The sequence below is a fragment of the Tupaia chinensis genome, unplaced genomic scaffold, assembly GCF_000334495.1.
Source record: "Tupaia chinensis unplaced genomic scaffold, TupChi_1.0 Scaffold143695_1, whole genome shotgun sequence".
Taxonomy (NCBI): domain Eukaryota; kingdom Metazoa; phylum Chordata; class Mammalia; order Scandentia; family Tupaiidae; genus Tupaia; species Tupaia belangeri.
The window spans coordinates 703664-724111 of record NW_006203543.1 but is presented as its reverse complement, the minus strand read 5'-3'; the positions used below and the strand labels follow the sequence as shown (position 1 = coordinate 724111).

General features: G+C 42.6%; 1 protein-coding gene across 1 annotated transcript; it reads right to left on the bottom strand.

The window, feature by feature from the left end:
- Positions 1-1185: 1185 nt before the first annotated feature.
- On the bottom strand, positions 1186-20158 carry CD180 (CD180 molecule). The gene is made up of 3 exons (XM_006164714.3): positions 19909-20158; positions 7818-7984; positions 1186-5025 (listed from the first exon to the last, which is right to left on the bottom strand). The coding sequence occupies exons 1-3, from the start codon at positions 19996-19998 to the stop codon at positions 3297-3299; spliced, it is 1986 nt and encodes a 661-aa protein (XP_006164776.1). The 5' UTR covers positions 19999-20158; the 3' UTR covers positions 1186-3296.
- Between the last annotated feature and the right edge of the window lie 290 nt (positions 20159-20448).

The following is a 20448-nucleotide window of genomic DNA, read 5'->3' as shown; positions in this document are numbered from 1 at the left end:
ATAAGAAAATATTAAAAGGTAACTTATTCATGTTTTTGTAAACTTCACAATTGCAAAAAAATCATTTACTAGAGAGTTGAACAAACAGGAATGATATAATAGTTTCCTGTCTTAAGCCTGTTTTTTTGGACTGTACTTTGCCCAGTTAACAGTGGTGGCTGCTGGCATGGGGAGAGGTATAATTCTCTTGCAGATTGTAGGAATTGCAGCTCACGCAGGGAGTCCTCTGTGATGGAAGCCAGTCAGTTTTTATGGACTTCAATGCTATTTGCTTCAGTACACTTTGAAATGCAGGGTCAGCTCACTGAGCTACATCATGCAATAATAACACATTTTTATAGGAGTAGCTTGTCAGAACAGCAACAACATGCAATACATAAAACCAATAAACACACCATGTCTACAGATTCTAGCCCAGTAACCAGGATAAAGCAATAAAAATGACAGCAGCCATCAAAAAGCTCCCTTTCTAACTTTGTGGGGCAAATTTACTATTGCTTAAAACAGAGGAGCTGTCACGAGGCCTTAGATCAGCGTGCAGTTAAGGAGCTGCAAGTTGCATCTCATGGAAAGGAAGCATGTTTGTGAATGAAAGCAAGATGGACAATTATGTGTTGCTAAGGTTTGGGACCCTGGCATCTTGTGTGTAGTGCAATGTGCATCAGGGACATTCTACAGAATGCTTTTGTTTTTCTAAGTTACATATTAAATATTATGGAAGACAGTGTGTCCATGGAGTGGTAGGATCAGCAATTAGGTTTTTTTTTCATCTGCAGCTTAAATATTTGACAGAAAATACAGGAAACTCAGTGGACTAGAGGTCTTTAAGACTGGATTTTTGGAGTATGGACCTTTCACACACTGAGATGAGAAAATTAGGAAGAATAAACTTATATTTATAGTATTTTTCTTATAATTAATAATAGGGAATGATTTTACTTGGAGGTATTTGGCTGGGAATTCAGAGCCAACCCCCATCTACCAAAATTCCAGTAGCTGGATAGAAGACCAGGAATTCTTCTTTATTTTTTTAAGAGATTTTTGCTATAGGGCATGTGAACTCACCAGAGAGACAGAGAGACAGAAAGTAAGAAATCACCCTCCCAGAAGAAATGGCCACACCGCAATCCCTTCTCCTCCATTCTCCTCTCGAGATTTTGGGCTCATACGCACACATGCCCATCATGAGTTTAAAGCCGCCAGGTTCAGGACTTGAACCACGGTCGACTACGTGAGAGTCACGTGACATAACCATCACACTACTCGTTCCCAGGAATCCATTTTTAAAAAGATTTCTCTGGGAGATTCTAGTGACAGACTTGCTGAAAGCCCAGGAAATGATGGAGATGTTAGTTGAAGCTAAGAGTAGGTATGTATGGACATGAGAGGAAAACTAGGAACCGATCAGGACTCAGGGCTCAGATGCCAGGCAAAATGTCAAAATGTCAAACATTGTTAAAAATACATTGAATCTCGGGCCAGCCACAGGCTAAGACAGTTGGATTTCACATGGCTGACTGAGCAGTTCAAGTCCCAGACCTAGTGGCTTAAAAAACGCACAGGGTACATATGTGTGCGTGCCCCACATCCAAGTGGAGAATGGAGGAGAAGGGATTATATCCTGGCCATATCCTTTGTGGGGGGTGACTTCTCACTTTTTCCCTCTCTCTCACTCTCTCTTGCTGTTTCTCTCTGGCAAACACAGGCACCCTGTAGCAAAAACTCTCTATCTAAACATATCTAATCTTAGACTTGTTTAGGATACTGTTGGGCAAAGACCCTCTCTTGGATTGTACATTTGGGCACTTGGGAGATACAGGTCAAGACAGGTAATTAAAACAAGTGAAGATCATTCCAAACACCCATAAGCATCAGAAAGGCAATAAAACCAGGTGCTGTGAGAGTGAATTGGGCATCGCATAGAGGTGGCTGGATTGGTTAGATCAAGGACGGACTCCCCTCAGAGGAGAAAACATTAACACTAAAATCTCAGGACTTGGGGGATCTAGCCTTTTAGAGACTGATGGCAGCATCTCCCAGTCTAAGGAAAGAACAAGTGGGAAGTCCTGAGATCTTTGAGCAGGAAAGAGTTTTATCCACTGCTGTTCTTAGACTAGGGGGAAGAGTTTGGACCCCCCAGTTTCCACTCTGTTATTATGTTGTAGTAGTACACCTTCCAGCTAAGAGCTAATGAATTCTGATTGGATATTAAAGTTGATCGAGTTTTCCTTTGATAGCCAGTGAGACTTTTGTAACTCTCAGTTGCCTTCTCCATCTCTGCCCTGGAACTGGGGACTTAATCAAGGCTGTATAAATACAACACTGGAGAACAAGAGCTCTGCATGAGCCTGTCTGACTCGCCAGATTTGAGAAGACTGAGGACTGCTTGAGCATGACTTTGGACTGTGAAGACATTGTCAGCTTCACTGAAACACAGCGGCAGAAGAGCCCTGTTTGTCTGTCTGCCTTCAGTTTGGTCCCCTGTCTGTTGCTGGTTCGCTCTCAACAGAAACCTCTTCTCTCTGCACCAGCCGTATTATGTTCCCAGCAGTTAGTATGCAACGATGTCTTCTTCCATGAGTTTTCATTGTAAATGTGCTATCTCAAATGCTCTCCGAGGTAAATAGGTTTTTGAGGGCCAGTCTGGGAATCAAACCACCATTTATTCTACAGTTCCTGTGGGAAATGGCTTCTAAAGACCAAATGCCCAAATAAGGAGAGCAATGTAGACTGCAGCCCACCTGTAAATTAGGCTCTGTAACATGAGACCAAGAGCACTAGACAGGCAGGAGGGATCCTCCTGAAGGAGGCAAGAGTGATAGAAATCCTAAACCCTGGGGTGGAGTCAGGGTTGGGGCTTTTTCATAGCTATTTGTACCCTAGGGGCATTATAGAGACCTTAGAAACCCAAGGATTAAGGAGATTAATGGAGTCTATTTGATAGCAAGAGTCATTTTTCAGGCTTTTCTTTTAAATTCATTGTGTTTTTCCTTTTTTCATTTACAATAAGCAATTAGACTGTGTCCTGGACTATTTCCCAAATGGCTCCATTACTGAGAACCCAGATTGGAGCACAATGCCAGAGCTGTGGAACAGAGCCTCTGTGTGCGCATGTGTGCGGTGAGGGCTGGGTGTGTGGGGCATGGCCTCAAATTGCTAGATTGTGGGGGCTGATGATTTCCCTTAGGGGATGGACTGGGAGGTGTTGTGAGGGATGTCAGTGGGTGGAAGGGACATGGCCTTTTTGCGAATTCCTGCTAAACTCATTTATTTGCCTTCTCTGGAAACCTTTAGCACTAAATGTGTTGGTATTTCCACCTGAGAAGAAATTTTACTGCAAAAACTAGCAGGATGATCAACAAGAGTAAAAATACCACAAGGAAAAAAATGCCCACAGCTGTAATCCCACAGGACAGTTTGACATCAGCCAGTTTAACTCCTCTGAGAGAATCGGGGTTTGCACACACAGTCTCTTCCACGCCCTCAAGTTTTTGCAGATTTTCTTTGTACCATGTTAAGAAATGAATATTCGAGCAAGTGCAGTCCAAGGGGTTGTGACTTAAATTAATGGAGCTCTGCTGGGACAAAATGGGGAGGAGATGGGGTGGGACGATGCCAATGCTATTGGCGGCCAGATTGAGGTAGAGCCCCTTAAGATGCCTGAGAGCATTAATGCTATTCCACGTCAGGCTGTTTTGGCTCAAGTCTACATGACTCATGTTTCCAAGGCTGCGGAATGCTTGCTGATCTATGGAGAGGAGCTCACAAGAAGATAAAATCAGACTCTCCAAACTGCCCACTGTCTGGAGTAGGCTGGTCTTCTGGATACTGCCATCTTGAAAGCGGTTCCCTTGTAAATTCAGATACCGGAGATCGGGCAGGCCTGCTAGGAGGTGCTGGTTGTTGGTATCTACGAGGCAGTGAGAGAGATTCAGAACCTGCAGGAGAGGAAGGTTTTGGAAAGGACTTTGTGGAGCAGTAACGTGTAAGTGGGTAAATGCCAAATCCAGGACTTCTAGCTGAGGACATTCTTTGAACGCCTGACTCTGGAGACCCAGGGGCATATTGTAGCTCAGGTTTAGGCTTTGCAAGTGGAGAAGATTTTTCAGTTGCAGGTTGCAGCAGTCAGAAGCCTCTATGTCATTATGGCTTAAATCAAGTTTTTGAAGATGTTCTAGTTTTTCCAGACAGGCAGCACCGAGGTGAAGTTTTTTCCTGTTGCCCCTGATGCAGAGGTGTGTGAGAGAGGGGAAATTGGCAGCATTGATTTGACACAATTGGTCAAAATGATTTGCATTGAGAACTAATTTCTTCAGCAAGTTCATGCCCTCCATCTCAGAAGGTAGCTCTTCCAAGTGAGTTCCCGTCAGATCCAATTCCTGGAGTCGGGTGAAACACTGAAACAGGGCTGGAGAGACATCTAAGAATCGGTGCTTCTGCAGGTTGATGCTCTCAACAGACATTTCACAAAGCCCCTTGAACGTGTCTGAACTAAGATCTTGGTCATCTGCGTCTTCAAATGTCCCCAGCCAGAGAGACTGAATACTAGAGTTTTGTAGACCCCTGAATATAACAGACAAGTCAAGAGTCCCCCCAAAGTTCAAACTTTGGAAGACTGTTGAGTTGAAAGCCCCAGGCTCAATACCTTTAATGCCATTGCCATTGAAATTCAGGCTTAGGTTGGTGGCCTGCTTCAGAGAGTTTATATCTTCGAGAGAGAGGTAATGTATCGCATTATTCTGAAAATCCAAGACTTTCAGATTCTGTATTGGGAAGTCTTTGGGGATCTTAATGGAGGAAATATGATTGCCTCCCACGTATAAGCTTTCCAAATTTCCCAGATTGTGCACTGGGATAAACTCAAGATTGGATATTTCTGTTTGGATTAAGAAAAGATGCTTCAGTGATCTGGGCCCATTAAATGCTGTCTCTGCCATGAATATCAGGGGATTTCCAGTTAACACAAGTGTGTTCAGTTGATGATGGCTTTGAAAAGTGTCTTCATGTATCCAGTTAATCTGGCACCTTGGAAAGAGTAATTAACAAAAATTAATTAGAAAAAACAGAACCACCCTGTCATAATCACAAGAATGAACAAAGTCATCTTTCGTATATGGTAAAAACAGTATACATCAGGACCAGCAGTTGGTGTAATGACTATGTTGCTGGACTCTCATGTAGTCAACTGCGGTTTGAGTCCCGAACCCGGTGGCTTAAACTCATGCTGGATGCATGTGTGTGTGTGTCCAAGATCCCAAGAAGAGAATGGAGGAGAAGTGACTGTAGCGTGGCCATCCCCCCTGGGGGGTAATTTCTCGCTTTCTGTCTCACTCTCTGTCTTTCTGGCAAGCGCACATGCCCTGTAACAAAAACCTTTAAAAAAACAAAACAAACAAAAACCAAACCAAAAAAACAGTATACATCATTATCAAACATAAAGAACTGTTTTCAGCACCCATACATGGCCTATTGATTTAATCAGTGAGCGGGCCAGCAGGTGGCGTGAAGATTAAGTCAGTTGGATCCCACATGGCCTACTGCTGTTCAAATCCCCGGACTCAGTGGATTGAAAATCCATGAATGTGAATGCATGCCTAAAATCCCAAGGGGAGAATGCATGGCCACCCCTTCTGGGAGATGATTTCTTGCTTTTATTCTCTCTCTTTTTCACTCCCTCTCTCTCTTTCTTTTTATCTCCAGTGAGCATATGTGTCCTACAGCTAAAAACAAAGCAAACAAAATCAATGAGCAGACCTAGTTCTAATCACTTCAATTTAGAATTTTTTTCAGATATCTTGCCCCTTTAGATTGGATAATCAGAGGTTTATGTTTGTATTTTAAGGAATAATTAGTAGTGTGATTCTAGGCAAAAATCAAACTATTGTTTCCTATTTTAAGTAATGCAAAAAATATATATATAATACATAATATATAATACATGATATATAATATATGGATAAATTAAACTATGCTGTGTGGGCAAGTTGTGAATTTTCTCATCTATGAAGTATAGAAATAATGGCTAGCTGTGGAACTGTTGTGAGACAAATAAAATATGTGAATATATTTTCTAGAACTACAGAACTTATGGTTCAGAGAAACCCATTCTGGTATTGTATATAAAAACACTGGGTCACACATAAATACACACATGTATGCATGAATGGTCTCTTCATCTAACCATAAGCTGACTGGTAATATTCACTATGGGTGCTTTGCAATGGTGGTTAGAAAGATGGTATAGTGCTATGGATGAGAATATTCTCTCACCCTGCAAGATTTAACTTGAGAGGTCGAAGCAGAAGAAATAGAATTGCTGCAGGAGGTGCAAACGTCCTCTACACACAGGGCCTGTTCCCCCTCCTTTACACACACACGAGCTGTATACCACTTTGGTACTCTTCCCTTATTTTCTTATAGATCTCTGTTCCCTGGTTCTCACACACTAGCTCAGCATTTGGAACCCTGATTCTGCCACTAAGACGACATAATGAAATGCTATTTCCAGTTTGTAGGGGGAAGAGGTTAGTACATTGTATGTGTGTTTCTCTTCTCTTTTTTTTTTTTTTTTAGAAGTTTATTTCTTTCTCTTTTATAAACAAGAAAGACAAAGAAAGAGACATTTCCAACAAGGTCCTTCATGCTGCACTCCATCCTCAGCATCAGCCAGCCCAGAAAATGGCACGTTCAGACATGAACCCAGAACCCCCAATATGGATCGGTCTTGAAGAATATCATGCCATCTTTATGCCACCATCCAGCCTCTCCCTCTAGATATTTTTCTAAAATGTCATTACCAAATGATAGTCGACTATACTGAAATATCGTATAGCATGGTATATGACTTAGAGTAAGAGTTATTTTGATTTTTGTTATCAGTATTCCTTAGAACTTCTTAAGCAGCACTGCCAGTGCAACTAACTGGAAATCACCCAGTTTTCACTCCATTGATTGGTGATTACCTAAATTACATTTCACATGCATAGTAGTGTTTCGTGGGAAAGGGTAAGCATGCAGGATAAATAGATTGTCCTGGGCCTCCAAAAGATTGTGGAAACAATTTGGATGTGTTGTTACACTCTATTGGCCTGAGAAGGCCTCCATACATATATACTTGAGTTCTTGTAAACAAACCACAACGTCACTTGGGAGTCTGCTTCCTTAACAAATTGGTGAGTCATAGTCGATCCCACCAGACGTGATGCAGTCTCATAGACTGTATCCTTAAACCGTGTGCATACTGGCAAATTCCAAGCTGGAACCAGCCCTGCTGCTTCTCTACCTCATTTCCCTCACTTCTATTTTCTTACATCGCTTTCCTTCTCCTGTCCATGAAAGTTACTGGACCACATAACACCTCCGGAGTTCTTCAGAAGCCATTTTCGGGGCTACCTGATTGGCAAATCTTTTTTTTTTTTTCTTTTCCCTCAATTAAATTCTGCCAAATGAGATTTACCTAAAGTTTTGTTTGTCTGCTTGTTTTGAGGGAGATTTTTGCTGTAGGGCACATGTGCTTGCCAGAGAGACAGAGGGAGACAGACAGAAAGCAAGAAATCACCCCCCAGGGGGAGACGGCCATGTTGCAAGCCCTTCTCCTCCTTTCTCCCTTTGAGATTTTTGGGCATGCGTGCACATGCATCTGGCTTGAGTTTTAAGCTGCTGGGTCCAAGACACGAACCGTAGTTGAGTTTGTGGGAGTCCAATAATGTAACCATTATGCCATCTGCTGGTCCCGGATTTGCCTGAAGTTTTTATTTTAACATTGTGTTTTTACTTAAATAAAACATCAAGAGTACACAAGGAACTCAGATACATACCTGGTTAAATCCAAAAAGGTCAGATTTATGAGTCTGCTGAAGGTTGTATTTTGAATTATAGGTAAGAAATTAAAGCTGAATTCCAAAAACTCTGTCGTGTTTGGTAGACCATCAGGGATTTTACTGAGACCTAAATTTTCACAGTTGTATGTCTTGTTGACTTCTTCCTGAGGGAAGAAACAATGTAAATTAATATTAGATTTAGATTTTATTACTTGCCAAATGATATATGTTTCACCCTTTGAGTAGAAGTTCTGCTTCTAGAAATAGTGACCAAATGTACACTTATAAAAACAAAATTACTTATGCACAAAACTTTCATTATGGTATTTTCATAATAGCAAAATTTGGCAACGACCAAACTATCTATCAATATAGAACTAGTTGAACACAATATGATACGTTCACAAAATGGAATCCTCTGTAGCTAAAAATAAAAGACTGATTTCCATGCATGATAAGGAGTGATATCTAGAATATACTGTAAGGTGAAAATAAAAAGAAACAATACATATGCTGTATAAAGCATGTGGTGTGTAACATGTAGACTATAACAAGCCACCGTTTATGTGAGAAATAGAAACGGATGTGCATTTTTTTCTTACGTCTCTGAAAAGAAACAATGGGAAAACCCCAAAATGCTTGTCTTGAAGGTGGGGGGAAGGGAACTAGACAGAGGAGCAGGGATGGAAGCAAGACTTCTGTGTATAACTTAGTTTTATAGATTTTTATGTTGCTTGCATAAAAATGTCTTATTTCAGTTTGAAAACAAACAAATCAACCCTAGCTTAGTATTACCAAAATAAGACAATTACACATGACATATTTTCTTTTAATAAAATGGTCAAAGGCAGTCCCAAACCTGGAGGCTTGAAACTCAGCCAGGCACATGTGTGTATGTGCTCAAAATCCTGAGAGGAGAATGGAGAAGGGATTGCAGCGTGGCCATCCCCCCAGGGGATGATTTCTCACTTTCTGACTCTCTGTCTCTCCAGCAAGCATACATGCCCTATAGCAAATATCTGTTAAAAAAAGAAGTTTAAAGGCATATAAAATTGTTTGTATATATTAGGCATAACATAATGTTTCAAAGTATATATACATTGTGGAATGATTACTTTTACTTAATTAACAAATGTATTACCTCACATACATATGATTTTGTGGTAACAATACCAAATATCCACTCTCTTATGATTTTCTAAGAATATGTCATATTGTCATCCACTATAGCCACCCTACTATACAAATAGATGTCTTGACTTATTTCTCCTATCAAATATGTATTTTTTGTCTAACATCTTCCCAAACCTGTCTTTCCTAACTGTACCAGTTTCTGGTAATGACCATCCACTCTATACTTCCAATATTACATACTTTCTGGTATATACATAGCATCACCTATGAAGTATTTTTGTCAAGAAAAAGTTAAACTTGAATCCAACCAAGACTTTAGGACTAACCTCACATGTACACGTGACATGGTAGATTTAAGTTAACAGCAACGCAGGCCTCTGTCTTAGTCTGTAATTGCGTTGCAGACAGCAATACCTGTGACTGGGTGATTTATCAGAAACTGAGGTTTATTTGATTCCTGATTCCAGTGATTGGAAAGTTTCAAGGCATGAGGCTGGCATCACGGCCAACAAAAGCAGAGAGGCTGTGTGTGCAGAGAGCTCATGGTCTGTGTTCCACATGGGTCTTTCTCTGTCATTTCCTCTCCTTGTAAACCTACCAGATTCAATTATGGGAGGCCTTGCCTTCTCCACCCAATCATTAATCTCCTCCCCGTGGTTCCACCCTTCAACACAATAATAGAATCAAGTTTTTATTCTCTTAATCCCTTTACAATGGCTCAGTACATGAATTTTCAGGGGACATATCCAAACTACAACAGGATCAATCAACAAAATGTAGAATGTGAGATCTTCTGTTAAACAACTGACTTTGTGTTAACAGTTTGTGAAAGACACAAGGACAGGTTTGGGGAATTAGAGTAGAGACAACTCTTAGTAGAAGAGAAAAAGAGATATGAAAGTTTGTTAAGAAACATAGCCAGGGACCAGCAGATAGCGTAATGGCTATGTCGCTGAACTTCCATGTAGTCAACCACTGTTCGAGTCCCGGACCCGGTAGCTTAAACTCACACCAGGCATGTGTGCGTGCGTGCCCAAGATCCTGAGAGGAGAATGGAGGAGAAGGGATTGTGGTGTGGTCATCCCCCCCTGGGGGGGGGGGGATTTCTCGCTTTCTGTCTCTCTGTCTCTCTCTGTCTTTCTGGCGAGCACACGTGCCCTATAGCAAAAAAACTCTTAAAAAAAAAAAAAAAAGAGACATAGCCAACTAATGAATAGAGTAGCCACGGTTTAGATCTGATTCAAATGAAGCAGTTAGGCAAGGCAGTTTACAGGCCATTGGGGCACTTTGACTAAGGACAAGATTAATTGATATTATGCAATTATACATTTTGTTAGTGACAGTGTCCTTGAAATTATGTAAAAGAAATGTTCTTAATTCTTTTGAGATGCATAGTGAAGTATTTAGGGGTAAAATGCTAATGGCTGTTGAATGTGGAGTGATACATACATAGAGGTTCTTTGTGACTAACCACTTCTGTGAATTTAAATTTGTTCTTAATAGAATGTTGAAAAAACTAGCAGAGTGGCACAGACTTTATGCCTTGTGATTCTAAAGTAAGAATTAATTTAGACTCCCTAGATCTGCAGGCTGCTGACAACAGACCCCAGGCATTAGGAACAGCCCTGCACGTAAGTACAGAGGACGTCCTCCTCCCGTGTCCTGGAATAGCCAAGGATTCAGAAGTCTGCCAATCGCTGCCTGTTAGATGCCTTTACTCACATTACAAATCTCAGGTCAGGGGCCAGGTGGGAGCACAGCAGTAATGCATCTGTACTCGCATGGGAACGGCGGGGTAGTGTCTGAGGCATCCCTGATCTCCCCAGGTACACTCATGCTTGCCCATGACCTGGACTGGCTGAGATTAGGGGTGGTTATGGTGCAGCAATCATTTTGGGGGGTGTCTGTCTCTCTCTCTACTCTCTCTCATATGGTAGAAATACATAAACTTTTTTTTTTAATTAGGTAAATAATGTGAAGTGGTTGGTTAGAAGCCTATAGAGCTTAATTTATCTGGATGATGCTTTAAGATGAAGGTAGTAGGATAAGCAGAAGATTCTGATGGGGCAGGTGTGAAAGTGAGTTGGGGTATATTTTGCCTGGAGAGGCTCCTAGGAAAGAAAGAAATTACATGCAAAGAAAGTGCCCTTGGAGAGACAAGGTCTAAGACAGATGTACCAGGACTGCAGGCCAGTTCTCAGGTCATCTCGGGTTGCAGGAGAGTCCCTCCAACCTTTCAGCCTCTGCTTCCCCTGATTACATGTGGGATCACCAAGGGTCCCAGTGAGATTGCCCTGACTGGAAGAGAACTCCTCATTGAACTCCATACTAGCAACTTTTTTGGTGGCAGACAAATGAGCCTGCTTAGCTAGAAACACACTACATGCATCCTCCCCTGCTCCAAAGCAGGAGGCTTTCGAGATGTTGCCACTTTAATCACTTTGAGCTTCACTCACTCGGGTTTCTGCTTAGTGGTGCACTTTGTTTGTAGCTACAGTGAGCATGCTCATCTGCAGGAAATCACCGGTTTTCTCTGATATTGTGACAATGTTATAGCTGTCACTGATGTAAATGCCATATTTATATTTCTTTATAATTCATTCCTTGTTTTATAGACCCAAAGTCCTCCCGGCACTGCTGCAAATCCACGTAATGCCCTTGAAATGCACACTTTGTATTTAAAACTTAGATTTAGCTGACTGGTGGGAAAAAACACACATGTTTCCAGGCTTGTCCTTGGCACCCATGAATATGGACAACCCGGAGGGAATATGTATGTGCAGCTGCTGCCCCAGTAGTTGCTAAGATGCTGATTAGCTTGGAGGAGACATTTTTCTTTTCTGGCCTACGTTGGCATAACTGATGTCACATATGCTTGGATAAAAGGGACTTCCCTCCCCTATTGCTCTATTCTGGCCCCACAGCCAGGCTCAATGCTGGCAGTTCCCTCCTTCTCTTGGATATGGAAGTGCCACTGACACCAGAATTATTCCATGTCTCGGCCTCCTGTGTGCTTTCCGAAGCACTACCTCACTAATGCAATTAGAAAGTTGAGAACTCAGGAGGAGTTCTCCTGAGCTAGTGACCTGAGGGAGCTTCTACAAAATGGACAGGCAGAAAATAGAACAGCTCAGTTTCAACCCTGTGAAAACCAAGAACCAGTGGGTAACACTACCAGGGAGTATCAAGAAGCCTACCTTGAGCCTGTGCCATACATAACATTAATCTCCCGTTAGGTGGAAATGGCAATGGACCCTTGATTCCTAAAAGGAAGAGGCAAATGACAAGATGTGTGGCTGATAAGAGAATATAAAAATCAAACACATTTCAGAGAATGTTGGGACTCAAAACTCGTGACATCTCCATTATAGCTTCTATAGTGACAATTGTATTATCAAAATTGCCACGAGGTTGGGGACACCAATAGGGTGTATGCACTTGCCAGAGAGACAGAGAAAGATAGACAGAAAGTGAGAAATCACACACCAGTGAGTATAGCCACACTACAACCATCCTCCTCTCAGGATTTTGGGCATGCACACACATGCTCCCAGCATGAGTTTTAAGCTACCTGGTCTGGGACTCAAACCACGGTCAGGAATGTGGGAGTCCAGTGATGTAACCATTATGTCATCTGCTGCTTCCATCCTCCCTCTTTTTTGCTGAGAGTGAATTGTAGACATTGTGACACTTCATCCCTAAAGATTTCAATTTAGATCTTCTGTGACCTAAGATATTCTCTTAGCCAACCAAGATGTTGTTATCAACTTCAGAGCACTTAACATTGATATATACACTGTTATGTATGTATGTACTTAATCTATATTCAGATTTTGCCAATTGTCCCACTACTGTTTTTTATAGGACTTTCATTTTTTCCAATGCAGGATCACACATTGCATTTAGTTGCACTATCTCCTTAGTCCCCTTTCATCTGGGACAGTTCCTTATCTTCTCATTGTCTTTCATGACATGGGTATTTTTTGAAGAGTGTAGGCTCATGTTTTACAGTGTCCCTCAGTACGGGTTTGTATGTTTCCCCATGATTTGGTCCAAGATATACACTTTTGGTAGAAAATACCATTATCACTAAGACCGGCTTTCTCTCTGTCAAGATTCATATCCACACATCTTGAGAGTGAGTCCTGACAGCATAGTACAGGGTCCCAGTCAGCAGAATGATAATGCAACAGGACTGCCAGGACCAGAAAGGATAGAAATGTTGGAGGCTGGCAGACAGCTGGCCACTGCCAGGACTACGTGCTTCACTTGCTTTTCCAGACAGACTTTCTTTGAGTTCATATGACCGCTTCCTATAAACCCAGCTTTCTCTTTCTAGTGCTTAGCATATGGTCACTTTCCAAAGTGGCTTTCTCACTCCTGTGCTTCAGCTGGCTGCCCTGCAGATAGGACCCTTATCATGTGGACTCATGCAGCCAGCAGTCATGATAAGGCCTGGCGGTATTCATAACAGCTGCCCCGTACCTGCCCCGTACCTGCCCCATTCTTAGTCAGGGAGCGCTTGCTTCCAACCCCAGTGCGCTTGGCTGTGCTAATCACTTTGTCTCCAGTTCAGTTTTAGAGCTGTATCTTTTACACAAAGCAGGGCGCTCAAGTACTACATCTGTATTTGCAATCCCTGTTCCCTCCAGGTATTCATTTGCATTTTTTCAATCAGGATCTTATTTTGCTTCTTTCTGCTATATCTCTAACTCCCTCCCATCTCACTGTATTTTCTCTCCTTGCAAGTGTTGAAACAGTTTTCTAATTTAGAACCTTTTGAATTTCACTCAAGCGCTTATTTCTACCTTTTCAGATGTCTCATCTGCAATTGACACACACAGCAGCCCATGCATGAGGTGTTTGGGGACACTGACCCCCAGCCCTCCATTGTTAATCATGCCTTTATCCAAGAGGGAGCAGTGTGATGACTGAACCGAATCCTAGGGCAACAATTACTCCCTGAAAACAAAACACACGGTCCCAAGAGGGCATAGCTCTCAAATTTTCTTGTCCATCTGATTCCATCAGGCAAAGGATGTTCCAGTTATATACACTTTATTTTCTGTTTGTCTTTGGAGTCAGATTTTATGGGTTCAAATCCCACCTTTCAGCCACCAATCTCTTTTCACTGGACTTCCTTTTCTCTCTACTATGGATTGAGGGCAATAACCTCACCCTGTAGGCCTACTTCAAGGATTAATGAGATAAATGAGATAATGTGTGTTGGAACTAAATGAGAGAAGTTAGCATTTAACTGGATCCCGACATCATCCTATCATTTTGCAAAGCCGTTGTGAAGCCCTTGCATCCACAAACTTGGCACTCCCCTTATACTAGAGTTCTGCTAAGCAGCTACTTAGGGAATGAAGGATTCTCTCCTGCCATGGATCTGAGCGGACAAGATAGCCACGATGAGCCTTTTTGAAATGGAAAGGCATGCCCTCACTCTTCGGTAACTATTGAGAGCGCATCTAGAATGTTGCTGCGATCCAAATCACAGAACACGGAATTCCAGCTATACCTTGTATATTGGTCAGTTTCCTAAGACTTGGTCATCCATCCATCTAATTTTGTTATTTACTATACACCGCACGTGCGTGCACACACACACACACACACACACACACACACATACTCACACACTCTCACACACACAGCAAGTGAGGACGTATAGCATTTACCATTTACTCTAGATGGAGTGTTTATAGGTGTTCATTGTAATGTTCTGAGAATTGGCAGATGGGTTTGAAATTTTTTCAAACAAAAGGTTTTATTAAAAAACGAATCTTTAGGGAACCAGCAGTTAGCGTAATGGCTATGTCGCTGGATTCCCACGTAGTCGACTGCGGTTCACGTCCCGGACCCGGTGGCTTGAAACTCACGCTGGGCACGTGTGCGTTCGTGCCCAAGATCCCGAGAGGAGAATGGAGGAGAAGGGATTGCGGCGTGACCATCCCCTCTGGGGGGGTGATTTCTCGCTTTCTGTCTCTATGTCTCTCTCTGTCTGTCTGGCGAGCGCACGCGCCCTATAGCGAAAACCTTAACAACAACAACAAAAAAATTAAAAAGAACTAAAAAACCCCCAAATCTTTAGTTCTATCGGACACACACATACACACATACAAATGCCATATGGATTATACATGTAAATGTGAAATCTGTATGGAAAAGTAAATATGGAACAATAAGGCTTTTAGAAGAAAGCATAGGGTAGCATCTTCATGGCCTTCAGCTAGGGTAAGATTTCTTAAACAAGACAGAAAATGCTTTGAAAGGAAAGGACAAAATGGTAAGTTGAGCTGTATTGAAGTTGAGAGCTGCTGTTCAGCAAAAGATGCCACTAGAAAACCGGAAAAATAAGCTACAGCATCTGAGAAGATATTTGCAATAAAGAACCTGTATTCACTTAAAGAACCCCTACAAATCAATTTTTTAAAAAGACAACTGAAGAGAAAATGGACAAAAAACTTGAACAGTCATTTTACATACGAAAAACTTGAATGGTAATTTTACATACAAAAAATAATATGCAAATGGGCAAAAAAGTATGAGAATATACTCAATTATTCATTAGGAAAATAAAAATTAAACCCTGATGAAAAACCATTAACCACCCATCAGGATGACTAATATTTTAAAAATAAGTAATACCAAATGTTAATGAGGCTGTGGAGCAATTAGAAGTCACATATATTGCTGATAAAAATAAACTGAATCACTTTGGGAAACTGGCAAGATCTACTAAGGTTAAACATATGTAGGGGCTGGATAGTGGCTTAGGGGTAAAACACAGTACTGTATGAGGCTGACGCACATGGGAGGGTCCCAGGTTCACGCCCAGAGACATCCTGATTACACCAGGCATGTGTGGCACCCGACTCTGTTGAAAGTACTCTTTCTTTCACTCTTTTTTTCTTACTCTCCCATGGAAGAAATAAACTTGAAAAACAAACAAACAAACAAACAAAAAAAACCCAACAGCAACAAGAAAAACCGCACATGTGTATACTCTATGACCAAATGCGTTCATTCTTCGGTATACCCCTAATAAAAGTGTGTATATCTGTTTACTAAAGACATAGAGAAGAATGTCATCAGTCATAACACCCCCCAAACTGGAAATACTGCAAGTGTCCATTAGCAGTAGAGTGGAGAGAGGAACAGTGCCTCACTGATGCAAAGGAGTGCCACTCAGTAAGGAGAGGGACTGCAGGATCGCTGCACACAGCCTCAGTCTCACACATGAAGTGCTGAGCGAAAGGAGCCAGACAGAAACGAGGGTACACTGTATGGTCCCACATGTAAGAAAATATGCCACCCCCAAATATGTCAGTTTTTCATAATATTTTCGAGCTAAAGGCAATTAAAATGCAAAAGAGCTCGCTGCCCTTTCTCTGCCTAGAGTCACAGAGACTAAAGTTCTTTCTGTGCTTTCTTCCTCAATGTCCCTGCACTTTTCGGCCAAAAGCCTTTGTTGCGGGGCAGCACTTAACCAGCTCAGAGAGAGCATTAGAAAGATCTGGTAATGCACTTTATTTCTCCCCGCAGTTCTCCCCACCCTTGGAAGCTTGGGGCTGCTCTTTTCTTCTTACCGTTCTTGGCTGAAGATCTTGGATAAGCCAGGATCCTAAGCCACTCCTTTCTGTTTGTTTCCTTCCATGCGTTGTGCATTGAGCACGTTAGTAAACCGGCTTTTTTTTTTTTTTTTTTAATCTTATTAATCTGTCTTTTGTTACAGAAGTCTGTTCTAGCTACAAACTCATGAAGAAGGGCTGAGGGAAATATTTATTTAATGTTTATAAACTTTATAAAGTTTATAAGGATTTTATAAAGTTCCAAGGTAGGCAAAAACCGATCTACAATGACAGTAGCTAGAGTACTGGATGCTCCTAGGGGCAGCATATAGCAATGAGGCTCCAGGGAGCTTCTGCGATGCTGAGACGTTCTGTGTCCTGATCCATGTGCTCGTCACACGGCCCTGTCACTTGCCCAAAACCCATTTACCTGTGCTCTTAAGACTTGCAATCTTTTCTGCATGTTGGTTTTACTTCAACAAAAAGTGTTCTAAACTCAAAGCAAAACTGAATAAAAACCTTGCTTTCAGAATAGCGCTTGACAAGTTAATGGTGGTCATGTGAGCCAATGGACAGACTGTGGTTAATTATGCTTGAACTGGAGGGGAAGGACAAAAGAGAACAGGAAAGCAAAGGTGAGGGGTGAGTAAAGCTGGGGTACCTAAAACAGAGTCAAACCCTTACTTGAAAGGCACAAATTTCTTGTACTCACCACTCCTCCTTTTGTCCCACTTGCCTAGAAACAGCCTGGAAGCCCCTTACCCTAAGGAAAAAGCTCCCATTCAACTTGGTCTCTCTGAAATTTTTCCCTAGTATTCATGCTGTAGTAAGGGCTCAATAAACAGGATTTTGTTTTGTTTTGTTTTGTTTTAATAGAGATTTTTGCTATAGGGTGTGTGCACTTGTTGGAGAGACAGAGATAGAAAGCAGTAATCACCCTCCAGGAGGGATGACCACTCGGCAATCCCTTCTCCTCCATTCTCCTCCCAGGATTTTGGGCATATGCACACACACGCCCGGTGTGAGTTTCAAGCTGCCAGGTCCAGGACTCAAACCATGGTCAGCCTTGTGGGAGTCCAGTGATGTAACCATTTCGCCATTTGCTGGTCCCAATAAACAGGATTCTAATACTGAGAATTCACATATGATAGAAGAGGTATAAGAACATACAAATCCAATGTTGATTGAAGAAGTCATGAGGCCATTTAAAATCAGAGGTCCTTCAGAGAGGGCTGAGGGGAGGTTGCTGTAGGGGATGGATGTACAGCTTATCCAAAAAAGAAAACCCTCACTGCAGCATGTCTAAGGTTTGGAGAGCCTGGGACCCTGTACCATTCCTGAGACTTGAACAGCACCAAGGGCCCCAGGACAGTCAGCAGCCAAAGGTCAAGGGTTCTCTCCTTGCCACTTTCTACTTTCCCTCGGTCAAAGCAAGAACCATTTGCAAAAGAGAAATTGGCATCTCTGCAGCCTGATGTCCTCAATAGGGAATAGATTAGCTCAGGATTTCCACAAGCTTTCAAATTCTCCCACACTATTGTCCCTTCCTTGGGACTCCTTGTGGTCTTCAAGAAGACTACGCAGTCTTCACAGTAACACAGAGACTGGAGAGCTGACCTGCTACATGTAAGAGTAGGGTTTTTAGGAGTTGGCAGGTGGCATGGTGGTTAAGGTGTTGGATTCCCACAAGGCCAACCATGGTTCCAGTCCTGGACTTGGTGGCTTGCTTTCTTACTTTCCCTTTCTCTCTCTTTCTGGTCAAATGAAAAATAAATAAATAAAATAAAATAACTCTTTAAAAAAAAAGAGCAGGGCTTTTAAAACAGCCTGCTTCTCACCGATCCGGAATTTAATTGTCATATTGTCCAGTCTGAGGAAAGAGGCAGATGACACTCCTCCTAGTCACGTGGGGTGATGTTTCTACCTCCTCCTCACCACACTGCCCACAAGTCTGTAAGGAAATGAACTTCTAAGCTGAGCAATAAGGAGACAGACTTCTGGGATGATACCAACTCCACATACTACTGTTATGGGCTTAATTGTGTCCCCTCAAAAATTTATATATGGAATCCTAGCTCCCCAGTACTCTGAAATGTGTCTGCATTTGGAGATAGAGCCTTTTAAAAGGTGATTAAGGTAAATGAGGTTACATAGCTGGGCCCTAATCTAATATGGATGGTATCTTCATAAGAAGAGGTGATTAGAACACAGGCCCAAGGGAAGACCCTGTGGAGACACGGGGAAAATATGGTCAGCCGTGACCTGAAAGAGGCCTCAGAAAAGGAACTAACTTGCCGACATCTTGTGCGCAGACTTCCTGCCTCCAGAGCTGTGAGACAATCCATTTCTATCATTTAAGGCCCCCCACTCTGTGGTGCTTAGTTACAAAACTGTTATAATACTCCTTTCCAGCCCTTGGGCATCATAGCTCCTCTGGGTTTGGGCTCATCCTGATTCCATCCCAATAGCAGGCTAGCAAGGTTCTGTTCCTTTCTGTTCTGGACCTTCTTCCAGTCCTGGCTTTGATTCGTGTGCTTTATCCAGCAGGTTTTTGCCCCTCTCTCCCAGATCACTGCCCTGACCTTCTCCTAGGTACTGCCTCAGGGCCATTCTGCATCCTCTCCTTCCATCCCCAGCCTAGAAAGGCAGCCCACCATACCACCAAGATAGATAGATAGTCCTTCCTGTTCACAACCCTGTCCGACAGATACTTGCAGGGTCAGAGATAGTGGGAGGAAGGTCGACGCATGTTCGAAGATGGCAAGAGACCGAGGCCTTCTCCTTCCTCTCTCTCACCATCCTTCTTGCCCCAGAAGTTCCCACAGGTTGATCAAGATTGCTATGGTCCAAAACAGAAGGTGCAATTTGGCCGTACGCTCAGATTTTACTCCTGTGGGTTAACAAGACAGATGGAGAGCTATCCAACTTGAGGAGGAAGCCAGACTCATCAGAGTGGTCTTTCAAATGCTCTAAAACCTGGTGCCAGCCTGTTGTTACTAATCCTCACCCCAAAAGCCAGGAAGCTAAAGGACTCTTTAGGATAGTGGCCACATGCTGGGTTGTTGAATAAACTGGTCCTCAGGGCTAGGAGGCAGATTTCAGGGTCTGCGTTTGACATCAAGACCCTATTGATATCTTATGTCTAAATTGGGATTATTTGGAGGGAATTGTTTGAAGAGGAGGAAAACCCCCACTTCCCCCTGGTAAGATGCTACCAGACCACGCCCTGGCTACACTCATTGGCTCACTTCTCACAATGCCTCTGTGTGCCCCATAGCCCTTTTCAAGATGGTGGTGCTGGGCTGCCAAGGCTCAGATGGGACTGAATCTCAGAACTCCCAGACAGTTTAATCTGGATAAGGACAGACTGGACTCACCTCGATGCACATCAGTTCTGAGCAGGTGATGACTTTACAGCTGGCAGAAAACAGCACCGCCAAAAGGAAGCAGCTGGCATTAGAAGCCATCACAGGGCTAATGTAATCCCAGCGTGGTGAGTTTATCCAGTGCCTGGAACTGAGAAATTGAACCAATCTATGGTGACCTCTGCAGTCCTGCAGCCAGAGAGGAGCTCAGAAGGGTGGTCTCGGAAAAGGAAATGCTGTTGACTGCTCACTTGTCAGTGGCTCTGTGCTGCAAGAAAGGGGAAGTCTTTTTGCATACCACCCATATTTGCCAAAAATAACTGAGGACCAGCCCCAGAATGACCCGGTGCATTTCCTGGCAAACATAAATCGGTTCTACAGTCTTGTCGGACTGGCCACTCAGACTCTCAGTGTGACAGTGCCAACCTTCATACCAGCTTCAAGGATCTGGCCAACTTCAGTCACTTCTGATCCCTTTCTAAGAAGGAGGCTGTGGAAGCAGGATGCTGAACTCACAGAGGGGCTACTGTGTTAGTTGCCTTAGGTCAGTGA